Raw genomic sequence first — 18,186 nt, 5'->3', positions numbered from 1 at the left:
GGGGCTGGATCTGGAGGGGGAGTTGGGGGGGCTGGATCTGGAGGGGGGCTGGATCTGGAGGGGGTTGGGTGGGTGGACAGGAGAGAAGGGGATGGACTGAGACACGGGTTGTGGGTACTTGTAATCTGGGCACCAGCAAGGCCCCCTGAGTGGGACCAAGGGGCCCAGAGTGGAATCGCAGCTTGGGCAGCGGGGGGCCCCCCGGGGCTGGGGAGTGAGTTTTGGAGGAGAGTGGCTGGGGTTCCGCTGGGACTGGGGGCGGACGGGGTTTTAGGGCACGGAAGCACAGGTTGTGAAAGGATTTAAAAGGCACATCCGGTGTTGCAGAAACATGTGGTCATGGCCACCAGGGCAAAGTATCCCTGGTGCTGCTTGTGGCAGCAGAGGCCGGGGCAACCTCGGTTGGATTCTGGTGTAGGATATGGCGGCTGAGCTGACGGTGTAGTGGATGTGATGACTGTAGCAGAGTCCTTGGTATTAGAATTAGACACTTCTGGTACCTTTGAGATCTCCACTTCCCCTCATTCAATTCCTGGCGGCCCCTCGGTACAAACAAGGTATTAAGTGAATGTGGCATTCAGAGGAGGGTATGAGGGATGCGTTTTTAGTTGTGTGCCCTGGATGGCTTCGGGCTTCAGAGCTGTATGTTTGCTGGAGTTGAGTTCAGGGGCTGGGCGCCCGTGTAGAGCAACTGGCTTTTTGAATTTTGAGAACACCCCTTTCCCTTGCGAAGTCTTCCCCCATGGTCTGTGGCTACCAAAAAGCAAAGGTGAGGACTGCCCGCTGGCTGCATTAGCCATGCGGGGAGTAATCCCACTCCGTCCCAAAGAGTAGTTGTCAGATAGTGTTATACCATGTGGCATGCCGAAAAGGAATATGATGGTAGAAGTTAGACCTAGGAAAGACTATTTAGTCTGTTTCCCCTGGCTAATGCAGCGTTGTTCCCTGGTTTCTAGCCCTGTTTTAAAATCACTCAAGAACTGGGTTTCCCTTTATGAAATTCAAATGAGCAGAGAGACAAAAACGTTGTAGACATTCAGAGGATAAACAGTGTCTTTGGATGAAATCAAAAAGAGACATCTGGTCTGGCTTTGTTAGCCCTCGTTTCTGTTTGAGGTAATTGCACTGTGGCTTCCTCCCTGCCCCTTCCACAAACCTGAGCTGCACTCCCCAAGTGGATACTGTTAAATAGCTCAGACAGAGACACTCTAGAAATGTCAGCTGTTGCATCCGAAGAAGTGAGGTTTTTACCCACGAAAGCTTATGTCCAAATAAATCTGTTAGTCTTTAAGGTGCCATCAGACTCCTTGTTGTAGCTGTTGGTAGTGTCTGTGTAGTGAGTGTGATGTTCTGCTGCAGACACTTCGACATTTTAAAATCGCTGCTTTCATTCCTTTGCCTGCAAAAAAGAATTAGATAAGTTCCTGGAGGATAAGTTCGTCAATGGCTATTAGTCAAGATCGTCAGGGATGCAACCCCATGCTCTGTGTCCTCAAACTCTAACTGCCAGAAGTTGGGCGTGGATGAAGGGGATGGATCACTTGATAATTGCCCTGTTCTGTTTGTTCTCTCTGAAGTATCTGGCATCGGCTGCTGTCGGAAGACGCGATACTGGGCTAGATGGACCATTGGTGTGACCCAGTGTGGATGTTCTTATGTTCTTAAATCGCCTTGTTGTCTGTTTTCCAGTTCAAAGAAGAGATTTCCAGGCGGTTTAAAGCCAAACAGGATCAGCTGGTTCTGATCTTTGCTGGAAAGATACTGAAGGATGGAGACACTTTGAATCAACATGGGATCAAAGACGGGCTGACTGTGCATTTGGTCATTAAGACCCCACAGAAGTAAGAAATCATTCCTTCCTGGTGCTGTCAGAAACTTACTTTGTGAAGAAAGTATGTTAGAAAGGCAGTGTTTTGTCCAGTGGCTAAAACAGGGTACTGGGAGTCAGAACTCCTGGGTTCAATTTCTGGCTCTGTGGTGGTGCTTGGTTTTATGTTTAGAGAAGGGGAACTGGGGTTCCGTTCCCCTTTCTGACACGAGTGTAAGTCACTTAACCTGTTTTTGCCTCATTTTAACCATCTGTAGAATGATTATTACTGCTACTTGGGGTTTGAGCTTTTGTCACTATAATTATTATGCAGAGCTTTACATTTGAAGAGAATTTATGCTTTACAAGCATTAGTTAATGCTTGCGCTAACCCAGGCAAGTAGGTATCATCCCTATTTTACAGATGGAGAGACTGACAGAGGTTAAGGCAGATATAGTGTCAGCACTGATGCCAAGGACGAGACCCCAGCTCTCCTGATTCCTGTTCCTTGACCTTTAGTTCATGCTGTCTCAAGTGCTTTGAGATCTATTGCTGAAAGACATGTAGTGAATACAAAGCTTTATCCACAGTACATAGTTGGGGGAGCTAGGAAACATATATGAAAATCAACATATCAGATGCCACCAGATGAAACTTAAGTAAATGTCCTAGATGTCAAAAGGTCCCAAGAGCAATTGCTGCATTTTAGATGTGAACACGCGTTGTTGCTTTCTAAATGCCCTTCGCAACAATTTCATGGGTTCCCATTGCTGCCTGAGCAGCCGTGTGCTGGTGAACAAACCGGCTGCGTCTCTTTGTGAAGCGGCATTGCCCTCTTGGGAGTCCTTGCTCACTGGCTCATTAAAGATCAGTGTTTTTTTTAAAAGAAGCATGGGTATTGTCAGTCATTGCCGAAGGCCCGTATGCTAAATTCTGCATTTCTGTGTAGAGTGGTAGGTTGATGCCGTTTTCTGCTGTCTTTGCAGTGCTCACACACTATGTCCGCAAACATCTGACCAGTGTCCTTCATTTTATTCCATGTGATGGTCATTGGTAAAGGTGCTGTAGTGCTTATTGCAAACATTACAGCTTCTTCCTGTGCAGAGAGGATCAAGTGATCTCTGTCCAACTACCCCTCTTCCTTTTTCTTTAAACTTCCTATTTCCCATCCACTTTGCTTCCTACCCTGCCCTGCCTCCCTCTGAGTGAGGGCTGGTTTCCAGCGGCAGTCAGCTGACGCCGTAAAGTGCTTGGGGATTAAAAGGTGCTCTGTACAAGTTTAAAAACACACACCTGACAGTTCCTACCCTCCCAGCTGCCCTGAGCTTGCTCCCTGGGGAGTTATGCATCTAGCTTTGGTTCTGCTAGGTCTCTGAATCCAATGTCTTATAACAGCTGGCTAGGCGCACTCTGTTTCAGCTGAGTGGCGGGAGATGAGATGCCTGATAAACCCAGGAAGATGGTAGCACAGGGAGGCTGTATGGAGAAGGACTCTACAGATAGTTTATCTCTAAGTAGCTGGCCAGTTGGGCATTCTTTAAAAGACAATGGCTATCTCTGCAAGCTTCAAGCCTCTGATCTCTAGAAGGAGGATGAGATTACCTTTCCCTGGTCTGATCACTCCCCTCCCCCATTCTCAGATGTTCCCAGAATATTTTTGTCTTAAAAAAAAAATCTTCATTCATTTTTGCTCAGCTCAAGTGGCATCATTTGCCATCCAAATGATTGAGTCACTTCCCAGCATACCTTGTTAAAGAGCAAGGCTGCAGCAGCTGGAAATCTAGTCAAGTTTAAGAAAGTTCAAAGTAGTTTCAGGTTTGGCCCTGCATCCCCTTGTTGATTTTTGGGCCTTTGTAGATTTTCCTATTTTAAAAGAGGTTTCTTTCTCCTGCTGCTGTTAAAGACCCAAACAAAGAGGGGAAACTGGACACAAAACACTGTCAAATGCGCTACGTTAAAGCCCAAGCAGTAGTGAACCCTTTCCCCCTAATCTTGTAGTTATAACCGTAGTCCTGCAAACACTTGTGCATCTTAACTGTAGCCTTGTCTTCAGCAGGATCGCTCATGTGCTTAAAGTTAAACACGTGTATAAGTGTTTGTGTAATTCACTGGTGAGTGTATGTTCCAGGTACCCGTTTGTGCCAATCCACAGAGCATATGGCTTGTTACCGCCCCTGTTTTTACAGAGCGTTAGCTCAAGCTGTAGCAGTTCATGCTTTTAACTCTGGTCCCTGATTCAGTCCCTGGAGTGTCAGCCAAGATTGTGGCTGTCACATTTGCAGGATGGGGGCTGTAGTTCTCTTCAGTTGATTTTAACCAGCATAGTAGGTTTAAGAGAAAATCCGACAGTGTAAGTTTACTGTGTCTATTTAGCAATCAAAACACTGGTAACTAAACAATGTAATATTAAACATTAAAGTTTGTGACTTGTTAAACCAAAATGGAAACAAACTAGAGATTATTTAGTATTAGCGACCTTGCCAGAGTTCAGTATACATATACTAAAAAACAAATTATTTCCTCAATAAATACTTCAGTTATTGAATCTGAAATGATTTTTAAAATTAACGTCAGTGACGTATTTGCTTTTGCCCAGCTTGGAGAATGAAGGTGAGTTAATTATGCTTGTTTGTAATCCACTATCAGTTGAAACCTCTCTAGCCCAATAATGTTGGGGTTGTAAACACTCCAGGGGAGTTTAAAAAGAGAAACATGGGGGGGGGGAAATCATGGTTCTAAGCTACCAGTTCAGGTTGGCTCTACAGATGGAAGGCATTACAGAAAAGCAAATGATTATTGTAGTAAGCATGGTTTAACCTGCTGAGGTTTCTAATGAGGCAGCAGGAGGCTTTTCCTGCTTGGAATGAACTCTGCTGCAGGGTATTATTGAGGCAAATAGCTTAGCATGATTCAAGAAGGGGTTAGACGTCATTCAGAATAAGACTAGTGCCTCCATTACACTGGCCAAGATCATGGCAGATGCCTTGTCACCAGCTTGTGGGGGGGAGGGGGGGTTGAAAGAACACACTAGGGGCTGGATGGAAGCGTCCAGAGCAGATGTCCCCTTGATCTGACATGGATATTGCGACCTTCTGGTTTTTTTTGTAGGGTTCAAGATCCTACGGCTGCTTCTACCCCTGCCCCCGCTGCTCCTGCTGCCACCGCCGTCCCCACTACAACCCCTTCCTCTCCCGCTGCGCCACCTCAGCCTTCCACCTCCAGCAGCGCCCTCTCTGACGCTGGGAGCAGCAGCAGGCGGAGCAGCGGAGCAGGGACCACGGCAGGTGCTGGAGATGGAGCACCCAGCAATGCTGCATCCATCCTCTGTAGGTGACAACTTTGGTTTCTTGGCATCCCGGTGCCTGTTCTGTGAAGGGAGAGTTGCCCAGTGGTTAAAGCAAGGGGGCCATGCATTAGGACTTCGGGGTCCTATTCTTGAGCCTGCCACTTGTTGGATGACCTTGGGCAAGTCACTTCACCACTCTGTGCCTCAGTGTCCCCATCTGTAAAATGGAGCTAATAGTACTGCCCTCCTTTGTAAAGCGCCTGGAGTTCTGTGGATAAGAAGGGGGGGAGGAATAGCTCAGTGGTTTGAGCATTGGCCTGCTAAACCCAGGGTTGCGAGCTCAATCCTTGAGGGGGCCACTTAGGGATCTGGGGCAAAATCAGTACTTGATCCTGCTAGTGAAGGCAGGGGGCTGGACTCAATGACCTTTTAAGGTCCCTTCCAGTTCTAGGAGATAGGATATCTCCATTTAGAAAAGCTTTCTGTCAGAGCTGGCTATTACAGAACTGGAAGGTGGTGGTATTAGCAATGAAGTATCATTGGGTTGCAGTGGATAGAATTCAGCCAAACTCTTTCCCCCCCCCCCCCCCCCCCCCCCACACACCCCCTCTTTCTTTCCGGTCGCAGATAACTGCACTAACTGGCATGCATCTCTCTCCATGTCTTGTTCCCTCTCCAGCTGGCTTTGGTGGCGTCACCGGGCTCGGCAGCCTCGGGATGGGCTCCGCCAATTTCATGGAGCTCCAGCAGCAAATGCAACGGCAGCTGATGTCCAACCCGGAGATGCTCTCGCAGATTATGGAGAACCCCCTCGTGCAGAACATGATGTCCAACCCCGACCTCATGAGACAGATGATCATGGCCAATCCCCAAATGCAGCAACTGATGGAACGAAACCCTGAGATAAGCCACATGCTGAACAACCCCGAGCTCATGAGACAGGTGGGTGAGAGAGTTTACACCTGGGAGTCTCTGAGATCATCAGCGTGGTCTCCCCAGCTTCTCGCTTCTCTTTGCTCCCTCAGCATCAGTGTCCGTTCTGTAAAGGGAGCGAGTGGAGTCCAGATCCAGTTGATTCAGAGATCAGATTTTTTTATCTACCTGCTGCAGGCTCCGCCCAGACACACAGCGGTCTGTGTGTAAACTCATGCATGTTGTGTGTACCACAGTCATGCACCCATGTGCTTCCAATCCTTCTACCCGTGTCAGTGCTGCTGAATAGATCACATGCATAGGGGCAAAAAGGATCTAGTGTGTTCTATTGTAGGACCAGAAGCAAAAGGCATTGCTTTCCGTAGGAATTAGAGATGGCAGAGAAAGATCTCATGGTCCATCTCCCACTGCCAGTGTAGGATTGTTCTCTACAGTGTGTTCATTTCATTATTTTTAAGTATTTTTATTACCATAGTGCCTACAAGCCCCAGTCCTGGATCAGAACCCTCTGATACTAGGTGATGCACAAGCACAGATCAAAAGACAATCTAAGTATTAGACAAGAGACAACAGATGGAATCTGGCGGGAGCACCAGGAAGCAATGAGAACTCTAGTTTTAAATACAGCAAGTGACAAGACTTCCATCATGTCCCTTGGGAGAAGAAGAGATCTCATTGTCGGCAAATGTTTCTTGGTATTCGGCCCGATGTTTTCTATGCCCAATTTCAGTCTGTTACTCCTAGTCTTACCCCTGCTTGGGCCACGCTAACCAATTCTTAGCTTCCCAAACTCCCAGTGAATTGTCACTGTGTGCTAGTTGGACTAAATCATCTTGTGAATGATCTGTGCTTTGGTTCTTTGAGTTGGAGCTGGACTTTCCCCAGAAAGGCAGAACCTATCTGAGATCTGGAGGACCTGTGGGAGGTCTGGAGCTACAAGATGGTTTTATTTTTACTGAAATGTGAGGGAATCGTTTTCTCGTCAACCCTTGGACAGTTTTCAAATGCAGTCCATCCCGGGGGTGTTAGCCAGGCATTTGGGCAGAGGTGACTTGATCTTGCATAGAAACTACATGATCCTAACCAGGAGAATTGAGGTTGTAAAAAAAGGAAAGCGTCATAGCTTAGCAGCGATAGCAGGGAACTTGAGAGGCTAGGATCCTGGGTTCTCTTCCCTTGCTGTGCATTATCTTGGACAAATGATTTCCACTCTCTGTCTGTAAAATGGGTTTATTTATGCTTTTCTCCCAGGAGGTCGAGCCTTATTTTTTTTCAGTGCTTGGATGTAGAACAGTGGGGTACTGCTGGGGGCGGTGCCCTCCATAGTTCAAGCCACTGGAATCTTTTGTGGTGTAAATGGGCCTGATCTCCCCAAATTCTTCTCCTTCCCCCAGACAATGGAATTGGCCCGCAACCCCGCCATGATGCAGGAGATGATGCGGAACCAGGACCGAGCTTTGAGTAACCTAGAGAGCATCCCAGGAGGATACAACGCCCTGCGCCGGATGTACACCGACATCCAGGAGCCCATGTTTAGCGCAGCGAGAGAGCAGGTATGGAGCACTCCTGCTCCAGTTGGGGTAGATTGGTGGGTCTTATCCCCCCCCTTGCCTGTAGGTGGTGATAGACCTAATTTGTCCAGCTGTCTGTATGGTCTGGTGCAGATTCCTCAACAGGGAAACTGCACAGAGGGTGTCGCAAGTCCTGGTGAATGTGATCTGCAGGTGTCAATGGAACACACGGAGCACAGAAGAGGCAGGATGGTTAAGGCACTAGCCTAAGACTTGAGAGACCCGGGTTCAGTTCCCTGCTCGCCACAGACTCCCTGTATGACCTTGGACAAGTCACTTAGCCCCTTTGTGCCTCAGTGAAAGCCGGGTATAATAGCACCGTCCTGTGAGGCTGAACGCATTAAAGATTGTGAAGCGCTTTGGGCTCTGCTGGTGAAAAGCGCTATAGAAGAGCCTGGTATTCTTGTGCGGTGGTGGGTTTAGTCTGCTCCTCTCCTTTACGGTGTCTGATTCAGCGATCTCTTTTTCTAGTTTGGCAACAATCCTTTTTCATCCTTGGCTGGGAACTCTGACAGCTCGAGCTCCCAGCCTTTACGGACGGAAAATAGAGAGCCTTTACCCAACCCCTGGAGCCCCACGCCGCCCACCTCCCAAGCCCAGGTACCCAGCAGTGAAGGGAGTACCGGATCAACGACAACCCAAAGCACACCCACTGTATCCAATCCCTTTGGGATCAGCGCTGCCAACCTGGGGACCGGTACGTACCCAGCAGCAAGGCGCCGGTGACAGGATGTAGATGGCATCAGATTACTTCTAGCATTTGTATGTTTGCTGTAGCAGCTGAGTTCATCAGATTGGCCATTCTGGCCCTGTGGCAAACTAGAATGGGTTATTCCTCGTGTGCCTGACCAAGGGCTGCATTGGGAGCTCAGGTGCATTGGGGTTCTCCATGTGCACAGGATGAGACAGGTAGCAGCTGTAGGGGGAGCCCAGGGACACAAAGTACTTCCTGCCTGGCTGCTCAAGATGGAGCATTGCATGCTGGGATTTGTAGTCTCCATGGGCTGCTGCTGTTTAAGATGAGGGCATTTCCATGTATTGGTTTATCCCATCCTTGGCTTATTTACTTACCCAGCCTGAAAAGGGTTAACCACTACTCTGCTGGATTTCCTCTCCAGCATCCACACCCCCACGTCCCACTTGAAAATCTCAAATCGTGGGGAGCATGTGTTGACTTACCCTCTGACCCTTTCTCTTACGAAGACCAAGCGGTGGGAAATGAACATCAAGATTGCTCAGTGTTGCTGTGTGCTCCACCTTCTACCAGCACTAAATTCAGACACGGCCTCCATCTTCTCGGTGTTTCGTGTTTGCTTTTAGCTCCTGTGTTAGCTGCGATCAGGCTTGTAAGTTTTGCTCTCTCCCGTGTTGCTGCAGGGATGTTTAACAGCCCAGAGATGCAAGGTCTCCTGCAGCAGATTTCGGAGAACCCCCAGCTGATGCAGAACATGATCTCTGCCCCTTACATGCGCAGTATGATGCAGACTCTCTCCCAGAACCCAGACTTCGCAGCACAGGTAAAAACGTAGCAGCGTCTTCCTCTGTCACAAACAAGCCTTGGGTCCCAGCACAGATGCAGACGTTCTGTCACCATAGCAGGAGGTGTTGCTCATTTTAAGGAAGCAGAGCTCTGTTGTGCTTCTTAGCAGCATGAGCCCAACCACAGGACTGAGATCCCAGACGAATGACGTCTTCTGCATATCCACACAGTGCGTACAACCTGGGCAGAGGGAGGGCAGGCACCAGCCTGACTGTGCTGTCTTCCTGACCTGGGAGGGATGAGAGGGGGAATTCAGATTCCAATGGCCCATTCAGTCCTCCGCCTCTCTGCTCAGACCACCAGAAAAGGTGGGGTCAGCCAGTGCCAGTGGCTATTGTGAGTCGGATGCACCTGCCCGCCGTGAACCTGGCCTGAGAGCCACCAACTCTCCTGGGTGACATCTTCCTGCAGCTGCCATGCTGGGGTGTATTTGGACTTGGATCGGGGTGGGGGTGGGGAAGACTGTGTATCTCAGCACCCCGGGAGCCGTGCAGTCATCTCTAAAGGAACGGAGGTGGGGGTCTTCACTAAAAAGCACTCCCACCCCTTCTGCTGGCTGCAGCTCCCATTCATCTCTGATGGCAGGATCGGGCTGTCAATTCCTGTTGGAAGTGGAACATACCAAAGCCACCGCTGGCAAGGGGTGTTAAGGACCCAGTTAACATGTTCTTCTATGGAACTAGGCCATGAAGAGAGTTTAATAACCCCATTGACTCATGCTGTGTGTGCTGTCTCCTGGCAGATGATGGTAAACGTCCCGCTCTTTGCCGGGAACCCGCAGCTTCAGGATCAGCTACGGCTTCAGCTCCCCGTCTTTCTGCAGCAGGTAAGGAGCCTAGTCCCTCGCTCTGCGCTGGCCATCCAGTGGTCCAGAACTGTTCCGTGGCTTTCGCAGCGGGGAAAGCCTTTGGTCCTATCGGGGTGGGCCGTGATGCTGAAAGAACAGAGACTTTGCCTTGGTAGCTGATGCAACTGAGGCGTAGAGAAATGGATCCAGGAATCCACTCTCTTGCTGTAACTACCATCCCGCTGTGTCCCATTGGATGATCCCTAGAGCTCATGTTTAAAGGGCTTTGATTGGCCAGGGCCCTCCTGCCTCTAATGCGGATCTTTGACTGAAGGAAACTCTGGATCTTTGGGAACAGTTGATTTTTACCGTCCTTGTTTCCCAGATGCAGAACCCAGATTCCCTCTCGATCTTGACGAACCCCAGAGCCATGCAGGCTCTTCTCCAGATTCAGCAGGGACTCCAGACGCTGCAAACGGAGGCCCCGGGACTAGTGCCAAGGTAACTCAGACCTGCAAAACCTGTCGGGCAGGTCTGCCTTGGGGGAGCAGTGGCAAATCCCCAGCTACTTCCCAGCACAGCTGTGTGCAGCCTCTGGTGAATTAGCTCGTCCTTCTGCCTGCTCACACTTGCTGAGGGCTCCCCCTGCTGCTCTCTTCCAGGAATTACGAGAGCCCCCTTCTGATCTACAGTTCAGAGTACTTAATATCGCCCGGATTTAGCACTGGGGAAAGGTTTGAGATGCACAGCCCTGGAGACGGATAGGTACATCGGGGCAAATAATCCTGCCAGCACCCCTTAGTCCTGCCCTAGGGTGAGGATTCCCTGTATGAGCGAGGGGGGAGTGCAGTCTTCACAGCCCCTTTAGTTCTTGTCTTCTGCCCAGATTGCCAACAAGGGGACCTGATAATCCCAGTTCTGCATGGTCTAGTGATGTAGGTACCTGCTCAGTAGGGCCAGGACTGGGTACGACCGGCTCGTTTCACAGAGGCCATGGAACAGCTGTCTCGTGATAATGGCAGCCAGTTGCTCCTGCCCTTGGCTGGATTCGAACTGGCGACCTAGAAAAGGCTCCACACCCCATATTAGAACGCTTGTACCATGCAATCCCAGAGAGACAGGCAGGAGCGACCTTGTAGCGAGCGTTCTGCTTTCATTCTCAGCCTCGGTTCCTTTGGAATGCCTCGAATCCCCCCACCCTCCGCAGGAGGAAGCACAATCCCAGAGAACCCTGTATCCTCCACTTCGACGCCTGCCAGTGCCTCTCCAGCAGGGGGCAGTAACCCCCAACAGCAGCTCATGCAGCAGATGATCCAACTCTTGGCCGGAGGAAACTCTCAAGTACGTAATGTGCAACCTGGTTGTGTCCATGCAGCTGGGATTCTCCCAGTACCATGTGATCGTCAAGGCATCCTACGGCTGTTGTCATAAGCCAGGTGGTTATTAGTTCAACCCATCACAGCAAGCTGCATGGTAAATATTGTGGGAGATTAGGAGCCAAACTGCAATACTCCCGGTGAACATTGACCCAATAATAGTCCCTTGAATACTGCATGCACATGTCACCCCATCTCAAAAACGATGTATTGGAATTGGAAGAGGTTCAGAAAAGGGCAACAAAAATTATTAAGGGTATGGAACGGCTTCTGTATGAGGAGCGATGAATAAGACTGGGACTTTCCAGCTTGGAAAAGTGACGACTAAGGGGGAATATGACAGATGTCTATAAAATCATGACGGGTGTGGAGAAAGTAAGTAAGGAAGTGCTATTTGCTCCTTCTCTCATAGCACAAGTACTAGGGGTTATCAAAAGATTTAAAACAAACAAAAGCAAATGTTTCTTCACACAAAGCACAGTCGACCTGTGGAACTCTTTGCCAGAGGATGTTGTGAAGGCCAAGACTATAACACAGTTCAAAAAAGCACTAGATAAGTTCATGGAGGATAGATCCATCAATGGCTATTAGCCAGGATGGGCAGGGATGGTGTCCTTGCCTCTGTTTGCCAGAAGCTCAGAATGGGTGACGCGATGGATCACTTGATGATCACCTGTTCTGTTCATTCCCTCTGGGGCACCTGGCATTGGCTACTGTTGGAAGACAGGATACTGGGCTAGATGGACCTTTGGTCTGACCCAATATGGCCGCTCTTATGTTCCCTAGCTCTTATCAGCCATAGATCTCAAAGCACTTCACAAAACAGTTCAGGATCACTATCCCCATTTTACAGATGGGGAACCTGAGGCACGGAGAGGGGCAGCTTGCCCGGGGTCACCCTGCAAGTGAGTGGCAGATCCGGGAAAAGCACCCAGGTCTCCCGAGCCCCATTCCCGTGCCCTGTCCACTAGGCCACACTGCTCAACACCACAGCGCCGTGCTAGGAGGCGTGACGCCACTGGCGGTGCCATCTTTCTGAAAACGGCTCATACTGTGGCATCTTTTACATGAATTGGGGGTGTTGATGGTCACATCCCATCTGGAGACTGCGAGTGCCCACAGCAACTTTTTCTTGGGCATGGTATTCCCCATCCAACACCGTGGCCTATGAAATGTGCCAGCCCAGAAGTGGCTGTATTTTGGCTGGAGCGAAGAGATTTTAGCATGTGGCGATTACCTGCCTATTGATTGTGGGAAGGAGCTTGGCCCGGTGACTCAGGCACCAGCCTGGTATTAAGGAGACCTGGGTTCTCCTCCCAGTTCTGCCACGCAGGCACTGTGGGGGAGTCACGTCTCTCTGTGCCTCGAGGGTGGATTGGGGTGGTGGGGCAAACTCACCTCTGCCAAAGTGCTTTGAGATCTTCTAATGAAAAGCATCAAATAATTACCAAGGGTTTGCTACTCACCAGAAAGGGTTTGACCATATATACGCCTACGTCTATCAAGGTACTTGTACACTACAGTGATGAAGGTGGTACAAACCTCTCTCAATTCTTAATAGATTTTAACTGGACCGGATCCTCAGCTACCAGGCATGAGTACAACTGCATTGCCTTCATCTGAGCTACTCTTGGGAGTTGGCCCCTTGATTTCAATGGAGCTACTCCCATTTACACCAGCTGGGCATCTGGCCCTCTCTCTATACTGTTATCTGTCCCAATCTAAGATCTTTGATTCCCTTCCCCTGCAGGTGCAGAGCCCTGAGGTGCGATTCCAACAGCAGCTGGAGCAGCTGAATGCTATGGGCTTCATTAACCGTGAGGCCAACCTCCAAGCGCTCATCGCCACCGGTGGAGACATCAACGCAGCTATTGAAAGACTGCTGGGTTCCCAGCCTTCTTAAACTCAATCATGCTGTCCCACAGTCATCAAACACACACCCACACACACACACAGGGGCCTTTCAGGAAGACCCACCATCATTTTCATATCCTCTGACAGCTGTCCATGTATTTAAAACAAACAAAAAAAGATACAGCTTCACCCCGACATTCCTACTAAGTTAAGATTTCATGTTGAAATGCTCTTTAACTGGCTTGTGTGTGGATCTCGATTCTCAGCAAGTGGCCACAGAGACTTCAGATGTGTATTTTTCCTAAATATGCCCTCTGTATCTCAGACACTCTTCCCTCTCTAGATGGTAGAGGCGATACTTCTAGTTACTTACCTGAATGATTGTGTTTGAGTAGCTTGATTTTAACTGTACGTTATTCCTCCCCATTCCTCCTTCCAGGCAAATATTTAAACCTAGGCTGAGTTTTTCTCCCCAGCATCTTATCAGGAATGGATCAAAAGAGGGACTGAAATGACTTGGATGTTTCTGATGTCATTTGTCTTCAAATACTCCCATCAGACGCACTGGGCGTGATTTTCATTTACTCCACTATGGAAGTGTGTAAAGGGGGACTTAACATTGGGTGTAAATTACATTTGCTTTGAGCCCCCTCCCTCCACCCCCTCCCCCCCCCATGCTGCCAGAGTGGTGTAAATGTGCCTTGATGTGATTGAGAATCAGGCCCCTTCTCGTATTTTATTTTATTTTATTATTTTCAACCCAAGTTTTGGAAGAAGTGTACCCTGCCAAGGGGAACTTTCGAGAAGCAGTTTTCTGCCCAAACACTACAGTTCTCTCGCACTGTGGCGTTACGGGGGTGGTGGCTCTTGTGTCTCTGCTGTCTGGTTTTTGAAAGTGTAAAAGCAAAATGAGGGGGAAAAAAATTAACAAAGATCTTTCTCTCCACTGGAAAATGTTGAAAGTCCTCGTTCTTCTGTGTTTGTACGTCTGCTCTCTAATTCAGGGGTGCTCAAACCTCACAATGAGTCCACCCTCCTAAGGACCAGCGGGGTAGCTTCCCAGGAGCCAATACCGCTACGTCATTTGCATCTAAATGTGCATACCACTTATTGAAAAACAAAAGAAATGAACACAACCATCTGTCTCCCCTTGCTCCACGTATTTTCCTGGATGGCTGCATTTACCCTTTGGGGACCCTGTGGCCCTTGAGTGACCTGCAGTTTATCAGATTTTGTCCCCCTGCCCTTATCCTGCAGATGGTGCTGGGTTTTGCATGACCGTCGGCCTGTCTTTGTGGGACACCCTTGCTCTAGTTGTGGCGAGAAGCTTTCTGATGCTGGCTGAGGTGCACCAGGAAACCTATGCTGGCAACTTGACTAATGTCAGATGCCAGGGGTGACTTGTTAGAAACCTCCCATGTACTTAGAGCTTTGAGAGTGTGTACGACTTGTTAGCATCTCCTCTCTAGCAGGCTCACCTCATGTTTCATTGTTTAATTTTACCACCTCTCTCCATTGACCTGATCCAAAGCTCACGAAAGGCCAGCGGCATTCTTTCCACTGACTTCAATAGGCTGTGGGTCAGAACTCCTGGTAGGAAGCAGAACCACCACCCAACGACTGCCTCTCTTGTCTAGCTTCCTCCAGGGCTGGGGCGATCCTGAAGAGTACAGGTGGTTGGTCGGTTCCATACACAGATGAATACACCTCAGGATCTCAAAGCAACCCACTGGGCAGTGTTGTGATTGATCACAGACTGTTGACTTGGCCTCCAGCTGTTCAGAAGTTAGCACAGGCACTTGCCCTGGGCTTCATATTTGGTGGTGGACATGTATCAAGTCAGCTCTCTTTTGTGGGGTGTGGGATGGTGAGTGATCCTGAGCTTTCCTGATTCCTTCGTTTCTATTAAACCATTCCAGGCGAGTCCATCTCCGTTAGTCCAATGAGGGTATCCTACATCCTTTTGTCAGAGTGTAGCTGGGGCAGTGGCTGCTGGGAGAGGAGAGAGGAAAAGGGAGGTTGTGTGTGTGATGGGGACAGAGATGCTGCCTCTTTTGCCACAGCCTGGGTACTATGGAGGCAGTGTGGACTGGGATTTAGGAGGCTTAGGTTCTAATCCTGACTCTGCCAAAGGTCTGGTGAGTGACTGGGCAAACCACTTCACCCCTCTCTGCTTTGGTTTCCCCACGTGTAAAGGAGCTTGGAGATCTAAGGATAATAGCGCTATGTAAAGGCAAGGTGGTGATATTGCTGCACAGGAAGGTGAGGACAGGAGAGTTCTCGTAATACTCTTGATCAGCCCCCTTAGCAGCTCTGCGTTCGCTCGGAAGGCTGCCTGCACAGTCCTTGGAGGGATTTTCTGCTCTGCCAGCAATCTAGCGTAGGAATGGGGCAGACTTCCTGGGGCAAGGCAGGTCTCTTACCTGCAGGGACCTCTGATCACTCAGCGCGGGGTTTACGTCCTCTCTGCTTGAGCCAGCGGTTGCAAAGGAGCATATGCCTGCAGGATTTGAGGAAGGAGACGGGTGGCAAGATATATTGGACGAGAGGATAAGGGGGAATAGAGGGAACTTAAATTCATCTAGTTTCAGCTGGGTGATTAGAAGCAGGGAAGCATGTGCTGCAGAATCTCTTGCCTCAGATGTTTGCTCCAGACGTGGACCGCTCTTAAAAACAAAACAGTCCCTATTTTTTATAGAGCCAAAGATTGCCTTAAGCTTCTGCAGCCACATCTTTGTGCATCTGCAGACAGCCTGAAACAGAGGTGTGAGCTGCCTCCGTGCATCTCCGTTGGAGTGTTGATTCTGAAGCCTAATGATTACATGTCAGCGCTGTTACGTGTTTCGCTGCTGATCTCTTGTACAAGATGGTTCTGCTACTTGCTTATCCAATTAAAGCCAAAAGTCCTAATTATCCCATGTCCAGCTGCCAACATCAGTCTAGGCCTCTCCCTAGCTTTGTATAGTTTTTAGACAGATCAAGTGAGTTCTGTGTGGGTCGTGTGGAGGGGCCAGCGAGTTAGGAATGAAGTGGGAGCAATATATTTACTCTATTTTTTTGTTTGTTTGACCACTGGATGTCTCTGAATGCTACAGGGCAGGGTGGGTGGTCTCTGGTAAGCAGCGACACAGCTGGGGCTCGAGCTGCGTAGAAACCACGTGTTGTGTCTATAGCAGAGTTGATTGGAAACAGGTCTATTTCCCCCCCGTGGAATAATTTAGACAAAAATGAACATTATTTTTGGTTGAAATTTTTTGGTTGAAAACCGTTTTGTTTGAATGTTCTTTAGGAAAACCCCAAACATTTAATCGAAAACGTTTCCTGCACACATTTCTGTTTGGACAAAAGTGTTGTTTTCCACTGGTAAACATTGCTACAGGGCAACTTTTTGACCGGCTGTAGGCTGGAGCTTATAGGGTTGTTTTTTTTCTAACAGAGCCCTCCTATGTCCCAAACCAGCGATCTGTCCCACTTTCCCTGGGGTTCAATCTCCACCGCCCAGGCAGTCCTTAATGGCTCTTTGCTGGTTTAAGCAGAAAACACAAATCTCCCGTCTGTCCCTGACGGCAAAATCTGCCATCACATCAGCAGGAAGCCATCACTCACTCGTTGCTGGCCCAGCATCCCAGCTGCCAAAATACAGATAATAGGGCGGCTCGCTATCTCCCTTTGCAGCCCCTGCTTGCGTCCTGTGTTGGTTTACCGGCTTTCCAGTTTCTGGTGGCTAATTTGGCAAGGCTCCCATCCCCTGCGCTCCACTTCCTGCTGCTCAGCAGGTGCCTTGTCCAACACAACAGCACCGCCACCGCACAGTGTGTTTGTGTTACTTGGCTTGAAGCGTGTGTTGTCCCTTCAGCAACACAAAGGTTGGCCTTTGGCAGCCATGGTAGGCTGAGACGGGCTAACAGGTTTCCTCCATGCTGGACCGCGCTTGTCAGGTAAGCGCATGCAGCATCTAAGCCGGGGTGCACCGTAACGCAGGCGTGTCCAAGTGCTGGGGGTGGGCAAGCCCTGGAGACCGTGGGCTGTATTCGCCGTTCCTGTGTTTGGGCAGGGACAGAGTGCAGGAGAAGGAAGGTTATGGCACGCCACCTTTGCACGCTCAGATTCACGGCCTTTGCAGGGTCCTCCTTGAAGCTTAACATGTTCTGGTTCTCTGTGGTCTCCAGGAAGCAGAACTAGCTACAGTACAGTGCACCCCGGCTGCTGGGGCTGGGAGCAGGGAGGGTGCAGAGCACCTCCACCACTCCTGAAGGCCCCCTGTGCAGGGGGATTCTGGGCCAATTTCCCCCTACTTTTAGGCCTGAGTGTAGCTGAGAACCAGACCCTCTATCCACCGGCCAGGGGTGGCCCAGGCAGTGGTAATGAAAGATTTCCCCCATGCCAGCATATCTTATCCGTGACCTCTCTGAGATGAGAAGGGATTTCAGCTCCATGGCCCATTCCGTCCTGGTCTTCTACTGAGCCTGCCCGACAAAGGAGCTTCTTGGGGGCGTGGATGCTTTCCCACTAGGGACCAGACTGAGCCTAAAAGAAGCTACTGGCCCAGGATCCCATTGCTGGGAAGAGGATGCAGAGAGGCACGGATCCGAGGGGCCCCTTGTCTGATCCCTTCCCAGTCCCTGGGATCGTGCATAACGCATGGCTTATCAATGGAGCAAGAGCTATTGCTAAGCACGTGTATTCTATATTTGGGTCTTGCTGACAATCTGAGAACAGGCAAGGCCTCTAAGACACAGCAGCTGCACCTGTTCTCTCTAGAGAAGCCAGCGTGGCCTCACCTTTAATTAGCTGATGCTTTCAAGGAGGCCGCTTTGAAGAAGGGAGCTTCTTAGTAAGACCTAAGCCACTCAAGGGAGCTAGAATCAGCCTTAACACTCAATAATGTGCTATTCTAGGGGCCTTTCTTACAGGAACAATTATGTTCTTTCTATTTTTCCTTCCCATAGGAGCTGATCCTAAAGTGCTGCCTGCTGCCCTGAGTTCTGTTATTAGTGCCCATCAGACTTTACTCAGGTAAATAGATTTAAT

The 18,186-nt window shown here is 49.5% G+C and overlaps 1 protein-coding gene across 1 annotated transcript; it reads left to right on the top strand.

Moving 5' to 3' along the window:
* Nucleotides 1–1,665: 1,665 nt before the first annotated feature.
* UBQLN4 (ubiquilin 4) lies at nt 1,666–14,109 on the top strand (the record flags this gene model as incomplete). Its single annotated transcript, XM_024216310.2, has 10 exons — nt 1,666–1,841; nt 4,917–5,134; nt 5,774–6,036; nt 7,422–7,580; nt 8,070–8,295; nt 8,976–9,115; nt 9,881–9,964; nt 10,311–10,426; nt 11,089–11,266; nt 13,052–14,109. Coding segments are annotated over 10 exons (1,713 nt in total), but the record flags the coding sequence as incomplete, so codon positions are not given.
* Between the last annotated feature and the right edge of the window lie 4,077 nt (nt 14,110–18,186).

The sequence above is a fragment of the Terrapene carolina genome, unplaced genomic scaffold, assembly GCF_002925995.2.
Source record: "Terrapene carolina triunguis isolate 2854851 unplaced genomic scaffold, T_m_triunguis-2.0 Scaffold227, whole genome shotgun sequence".
Lineage (NCBI taxonomy): Eukaryota > Metazoa > Chordata > Testudines > Emydidae > Terrapene > Terrapene triunguis.
This window is presented reverse-complemented; position numbering and strand designations above follow the sequence as displayed.